Here is a 7,698-nt window from a genome sequence, read left to right as displayed (position 1 = left end):
TTCCATGTTAGTTTTCCCTGGCTTGGGCGTTTGACTATAGTTTAGCATAGTTATTACCTTTTCATTCAAGAGAACTCTACAATGTGCATCCTTGCACACTGTTGATTTGATAGAAATAAAATATTAAGCATAAAGCAAGTGGAACCTAGGAGACGAAAGAGCCATTCAAATATGCATCCGTGTAAGAATTCCCACCAGTGTCCCTCTTTGTATTAGGGCTGCTTCTCATGAGATTTGGAGACTGTGGCATTTGCACAGTCAATTCATTTGGAAGGCCAGTAACTTGACGAAAAGCATACTAGGAAAGTTTCTGTTTCCATTATCTTCTAATAATCTTCTGATCCTTCAGACTCAGGAACATCTACCTCATAAAAAAAAAGTTGTGCAATTTGAAACAAGCTTTTGCTGATGTCTGTTTCAATTCCCAGCTTTACCGTAGCACTGATTCAAAATAATAATTGGATATCATAGGCAAGAAAGAAGAATGAGAAAAACATGGGAGGGGGAACAGTCAGACTTTTGGAACTGTGCCAATTCAATAAACCAGTTCCAGCTGAGAAAACCTCTTCTTAGTGATGTCTTATTAACTGTTAAGTGAATCTGGCTTCTCCACTGACTTTGCTTGTCAGAAGGGCGCAAAAGTTAATCACATGACCCCGTGACACTGCAATCTTCATAAATATGCGCCAGTTGCCAAGTGTCCGAATTCTAATCATGTGACCATGGGGATGCTAAACAGTTGTAAGTGTGGAAAAAGGGTCATAATTCACTGTTTTCAGTGCCGTTGTAACTTTAAATGGTCACTAAATGAACTGTTGTAAGTTGAGGACTATCTTTACATTGTTTAGTAAAATGAGGTAGGACAGAATAAACCTGGTGTTCTTGGTATATATTAAGGCCAGATTTAGCAGTGCAGAATAACAAAAATGAACACAAATATAGCCGTGGTGGTTCTTCTATACTGAAGGCTTACATTTAACTTTCAGGCTTTGAATAATGTCTTTTATTGAACAAATGCTAACTGATTTTACATTCCATCACTTTTGCAGCTGGGCAAGTCAGACTGAACATATAAAATGCCTTTTGCACAAGTCTTATAATAGGACTGAATGGAGAGAGAGGTTATGCTGCCTCAGGCTTTATTTTAAGAGCAGAAAAAAGGAAGAATGATATGAGTCTGTTTTCCCCAACTCACATGCACAGTCATGTATTTTGCCAGCATTATAAGTTGGGAAATTATGAAAGGAAAAATAGCATTTGAGTTAAGGGTGTGGCACAGGCAAGAAAATTTTCATCTCAAATTCTCCCCCGCCCAAAAAAATAAATCTTACCTTGACACCTACAAATGTCTCTGTATAGTTGAACAAGAAGGCTACACTCTGTGAAGTCCAACAGCAATACGCAAAGACCTATGTGGCCATTATGGATTACAACTCCCTCTTTCATTTTTCAGACGTTCAAGACAACACTCGACACAACAATTCCTATGGTCTCTCTGATAGGAATAGTGTTCGCTCAAGATACGGTTTCAACTATATGATGTATCTTCCTGCTACAACTGATCTGTATCTAAGAAGATGCTGCAAATGCTAACTAGCAAGCTAATGAATAGGATGAGTGTGTGTGGCTTCTTCAAATACAAAGCAGGCCTCATAATTTGTCTGACAAAGTACACTTACTTTTATGAGTTGCACTTCCAGTTCTGAGGCAAGTGTTAATAGGTGTTTAGCTACTTTGGAAGGAAGAATCATCTTAAAAGTTATGTGAAGTGTTTTAGCATGAGAACAGAAGTATCCTGATTCATTGTGAACAGGTTCTCTTGCTGTTGATCAACCAAAATGGGGATGGGTTGAGCTGAAGAAAGGAATCTCCCTGCTAAACTGAGAAGCTGGCAAATAATTTGGCGCCTAGTAAGGGTCAGATTCTTCAACTGTGATTGATGGCTTCTCCCAGCAGCATTTTCCCAGAAATAACTTTATATCACTTTTCTAACAACCAAATTTAGCAAAGCAAAAAAAGAAAGAAAGAAAGAAAAAGAAAATGGAAAGGTCCTTATGGAAGGTCAGGTAAGGTCTGGAAGGCTTCAGAACCTTTTTCCCAAGTGCTTTTTCATAATTAATATGAGAAAAGTCAACTTTTTTTACATTGGTAAATTGGAATTGAGAGATCTACACTATGTTTAAGCATAAAGAAATTAATCTAGTTTAATGAAAGCCACTTTTCTTCTCCAGTTAAGCCCTAACTTTGCAAACATAATTGAAATTCTGCATTTACCTATACATAATGATATGAGCAAGTGAATGGGTTACTGCTTGATAGCTTTATTCAATATCTTCATATAAGTCTGGAAATAACACTGAATATCTGTGGGTTGGATTCAGTTACTTAAGGAAACACACTGCAATTCAAGGGTTTTGAGGCTGGTTGGAATCTCGATTTCAGCAGGCTTATTCTAAGCATGTAAATCTGAATCCAATTTACAAAATATTTTTGCTATATTAAGTTCTTTATAGAGATACTGTATGAACTTATCAAAGACTATATTGCTTGCTTATATTTTGAATATATAGAAAAGGCAGAATTTCAATTACTACAAAATCTGGACTGAATAAGAAAAAATAATTTAAAGGATACACCTATTCTTAAGGCTGATGTTCCCACATAATCCTTTTATGAATTTGGATATTACTTTTCTATAAACCTATATTCCAGTTCTGCAATTCAACAGGACCCCATTATGGCAAGAATTGAAGCAGAACTTTGGAGGATCTAAGCATTTTCATGGTTTACAAATATTTAACTTCAACATAAGAACATAATGAAGATATTATGTAAATGCCATTGAGATCAATATGCATTTTTTAAAAAATTTGAACAAAAAGGAACAGCTTATAGCTTGGATTGTTGCATAATGTATATCTTTGTAAACCTCACTCCAAAATTATCTGGTATTAATTTTGAAAACCACAGTACTTGGCTTCAAAATAGTCACAATAATTATCTATACATACCTGAGTTCCAATTCACATAAAACTTTGTTTCTTTTGTTAGCAGATACAGTTTGTAGGACTTATATGGATAAAGATACAGTATGAACTATGGCAAGTAATAAATCCCATGAATATGGCAGCATTTGCTCCAAATGCCACAATAAAAAAAACAGGGCCACCTACTAGCCATATGTGGGTGATTGTCATAACACTACCCATATTACAGATCAAAGACCAAGTAATTGTATCCATCTATGTGCCAATGGATTGGCAAGACTGCTAGAATAGCATTGCACATTTTACCTTAATGCTGACACTTATGAAAATGCATTTTTATCTTTCAATCTAAAAATGCTCTACAACTTTGAACTGAAAGTACATTTGTTGTAAAAAGACATGAAAAAGTTGAGGTAAATGAGGAATTGTTTGGAACCACCCATGTCTCACATAAAGATGTGGGTCACCTAACTTGAAGAAAATACAGTTTTGAGGTACGCTACGTATTTCTTTCAAGCACAAATAAATTAAAATGATTTGTTCAAATGGTCCTACACTGCTTGCTGTTTGGTAATTCCATGTTGAAAATGGTAACCAAGCAACATAGCTTGTTTACATTAGTGGAAGTAGAATCTAGTACCTGAAAACAATGTGTCTGCTGCTCAAGGAACATGAGGGAAAAAACCCCCATATCCTTCAGACTAAGCCAAGTGCAGCTGCCTACGGTTCCCAGTCTCTTAATCACTGGGAGAAGGCTTACACTTCGGAGCTGCAGCTGGTTACCTGAGGGAACCGGCTGTATCATCCTCCCATCAGCTGAGTCAAAGAAACCACCCTCACTCCTGAGGCCACTCAAACAGCTGTTCTAAACACCAGTGATGTAGTCATCAGAAGGAGCTTACAGTGGGCACAAATCCACTCTCCATTCTTTTCAAAGCCTGCTTTAAAAAAAGGTTGTTGGGGTGGGGATGGGGAGAATGATTCTCTCTTCACAGCAGCAGTTTAATTGGAGAGTAATCAAGTTGTTTCTTTCAACTGCTCTGCTTGCATAGGGACACTGTCCCCCTCAGTGATGAATCAGGCTGCTGAATCAGAGAAGCTGGCCTGTGTTGCTCATGGGAAATCAAGTACAGCCGAGACCTGGCAACAAGATATGCACAGCTGTTTGAGGCATTTCCTACAATTGGGGAGTCTTGCTCTGAGCAATCATTAAGATATCCGGCCTTTTTGACAAGCCCTGCAGGGCAGCTTTGGCAGTCAGAGGATGGACCATGTTCAGCACTGCATATCTTTCGGGCATACTTGTGTATGAATGAGTGACAGGTATCTGATGGCTGATAGTCTTAGGTAGGCTTCTATCCATAGTGGCTCTAAAGAGAAGAAATTCAACAAATTAGAAAGTAGGCTTATTGGGCCAAAGAACACTCTTCTAAGTATTTCCAACGCTTTGGTCATTAACTGGGCTGCTACTGAAGACTATTTCTAGGCTGTTGCCTCCATTAAGTCATGGCAGAATATTGTCACATTGAATACTTTTCTGCCACATTATAATAAATTGGTGGTTGGTAGTGGCAGAGAGGCATGGTGGCATTATTATACATTAAAAATGTTATCAGGGAGAGGAACCAAGTGACACAGGTAGATGTGTTAGGCAAAAAAATTGTTATGGGAGGACAAAATAGTTATGGGGAAAATATTTGTTGAATATGAAGCATCACATTCACATTATCTTGTGTTTAGGCATAGCTGAAATTATATTGTAATTATAAGAAAAAAGAAACGATAACTCCTTTCTAAAACCCCAGAAATTAAAATTTCAGCAGGCTCATTTTCTACAATGAGCACATTTGCCAGAACATCTACAATGGGAGCAACAGGGACCAAATGAATCTACTCAAAGACAAGCAATGGCTATTGGAAGGTTGCACACCTAGCCTCTCCAGAGCTAAATGGATAAAGGCAGAAAAAACTATCACTTTTCTGTCCTGCCTGTGTCTCACAGCTGCAGAAGCAAGAACAGGTAACTTCTGTCTCTTTCAATGGATGGGAATTAAGTGGTAGCAACAGCAACACTTCCAGCAAAAGAAGATCAACTTAGCTTGCAACTTAATAAATAGATGTATGTTAATGATTAAGGATGTCCCAGATTCAAGTCAAATCTCAGTGAAGGATTCTTATTTGGTGACTTCAGGCTGGTTATCTTTTAGCCAAACTTTATAAAGGTAGTCCTTGACTTGTGACCATAATTAAGCCTGTAGTTTCAGTTGTAAGTTGTGACTGTCATTAAGCAGGTCATGAAACAGCACCCGATTTTACAATCTTTTTTGCAGTGGTCATAAATGAATGCAGCAGTCATAAAGCAAACCCATTGTTCACTACAGGGCATTTTATTTTGCTGGAAATTGGAAGTAAATACCAGTTTCTGGCAAAAATGTTGTAAATTGTAGTCACATGATTGCAGGGCATTTCAAAGGGCCATAAATGCAGGCCAGTTTCAGAATGCCCCAAATGTGGTCATATGATGGGGAGGGACAGCCTAGAATTTTAAATGTAGATTATAAGTAATCTTTTTAAGGACCCATCATAACTTTGAATGGTTGCTAAGCAACCTCTAATACCTTGAGGACTATCTGTAGGACGTAATGAACAAGATTGCCCAAAATTAAAACGGTGCCAACAGTTTTGACCATTGTGATAGCATTAGGCTAGTGATTTAAGCAACCTCAGATACGCTTAACCTGGCCCAATATTATAACTATAAACCGGCTTCTATTCCATTAACTTTGGGGGTAAGATCCAAACCTATTTGCTGGTCCAAATGTTGCTGGTCCTGAAATGGGTCTCATAATCTGTTTGCTGCCACAAACTGTTGGTCTCTTTGTGAAGACTGCTGCATTAGAGGGTGTATCTGGTTTCCTGTGGAGATTCAGAACAGCAGTCCTTTCAGCCATATGCTGCACTTCATCCCTGTTCACAACTAATGGAGGCTGCAGTTTTAACACAGCTTTTTTTGAATTGGGTATCTTCAGGTGCCTAGCTCTCACAAGTCCAGCTGTCACACCCATGGATGCAGGTGAAGGGCATTTTGGAGGAGAAGGTTGGAGAGGGCGCTTTACAATACTTGGTAACGCATTTGCAAGGCTATGTGATGAATCTGGAATGTAAGGGGAAAGCACACCGTTATTTTAGCAACAAAGTATTTCATCCAAAAGATTGCTATGAGTTCTGTAAGAGGAATTTACTCAGATGGAAACAATGGCCTAAATTCCCAACTTTAATAATTTCAAAATTCTAAAGGGATAATTTTATACACAGCATTCAATTTCAGGGAGATATCTGTCTTTTCTGAATATTTTAGATAGCTTAATAACAAAGAATATAAATAGGGTTTTTAAAGAATCTGTACTGAATAGCTTCTTCTGCCACATTTTTACCAGGTGCAAAGCAAAACTTGAGAACCAATTTTATGTAGAGTGGTTAAGGCATCAGGTCAGAAACTGGGAGACCAGGACTTCTAATACCACCTTAAGCACAAAAGCCACCTGGATAACCCATGGCCTAATCGCTTTCTCTAGACTGTAGGAAGAAGGCAATGGCAAGCCACTTCAGGAAAAACTGCAGGGACTTGTTCAGGCAGTCTCTGACAATCACACACGGTTGAAAGAAAAACAATAGCAGAAGAACTTAAAAATATTTAAGCTAGAACTTGACAATTTTCTATGTAATTCTACTGTGATTAAAGGAATTATATACTGTATATATTAAGTTTGTTCAGATTCTCAATGTATCTCTCAGCTTTTCCTAAACAGTTTGTGCACTGTGCTAAGCCATTTAACGACTGCAAACTATGAACTACAGTACTGTAGTTGAGTTTATACAGCAAAGGGTTGGCTCATCTCAGTGGCTTGCCTATTCCATCTTTTTAGTAACGTCTACATTATTTGCATCCAAAGATACTGATCAATATCTATAGTGAGACAGGAGAACTGCAGACTTTGCTGCTATTGTTTCTAATACACTATAAATTCCATATTTATTTTTCTTTCTCACTCCCTCACAGTGAGCTAAGAGTACCATTTCCTTTTCCTCTGCATTTGCTTCCTTTAATGATACTGCACTCTAATCTTTAAATATTATATATAAATGACACTCCAGTTTGCCCTATTAGTTGTATACCTGATGACACCTGAGAAAGATGGGGACAACAAGAAGCTTCTGATGAGGTAATTTGTGTGATGTCCTCCTGAAAGGCTTCTTTGAAATCTTCATGACAGGTGTCACTCAGGTTGCAGCCTTTTTCTTCCTCTTCCCGTTCTTCATCACTATGTGTTATTTTCAACAGTTGGGGAGATTTCACCCTTTGGAGGGCTTGCAAGTGCCTGCCAGAAATTTACTTTTTAATTAGATGCCATCCTGCCCAAATTTTATAATATACTCTACATTAAAATTATGCATTATTTATTTGCATATACTATAGCCAACTTACATTGTGTCATATACCTTTAAACTGAAATAATTACCAGAAGCAAAGAAATCCACAGTAATGCTGTTGTATTGAACTTTGCCCCATGCTATACTCTAAAAAAATAGATAAATAGATAGATCAAATTCTTTATTGGCCAAGTATGATTGGACACACAAGGAATTTGTCTTGGTGCAAATGCTCCCAGTATACATAAAAGAAAAGATACATCAGTCAAGAAAATCATCC

At 37.6% G+C, this 7,698-nt stretch overlaps 1 protein-coding gene across 2 annotated transcripts in view; it reads right to left on the bottom strand.

Annotated features, from left to right (window-relative positions):
* Nucleotides 1-988: 988 nt before the first annotated feature.
* The window catches only part of LRRC56 (leucine rich repeat containing 56), a 52,691-nt gene continuing 45,981 nt past the window's right edge, over nucleotides 989-7,698 (bottom strand). For both annotated transcript variants that reach the window (XM_087920915.1, XM_087920916.1), the window contains 3 exons: nucleotides 7,164-7,366; nucleotides 5,790-6,141; nucleotides 989-4,357 (listed from right to left, as the gene is read on the bottom strand). In XM_087920915.1, the coding sequence (XP_087777041.1) occupies nucleotides 4,165-4,357; nucleotides 5,790-6,141; nucleotides 7,164-7,366 (748 nt within the window). In that variant the 3' untranslated portion in view covers nucleotides 989-4,164. The remainder of the gene's footprint in view (nucleotides 4,358-5,789; nucleotides 6,142-7,163; nucleotides 7,367-7,698) is intronic.

Source organism: Pseudonaja textilis, chromosome 1 (genome assembly GCF_049901715.1).
Source record: "Pseudonaja textilis isolate UNSWEBS1 chromosome 1, rPseTex1.2, whole genome shotgun sequence".
Lineage (NCBI taxonomy): Eukaryota > Metazoa > Chordata > Lepidosauria > Squamata > Elapidae > Pseudonaja > Pseudonaja textilis.
Note: the sequence above shows the minus strand (reverse complement) of the source record. Positions and strands in the feature narration are given on the sequence as shown.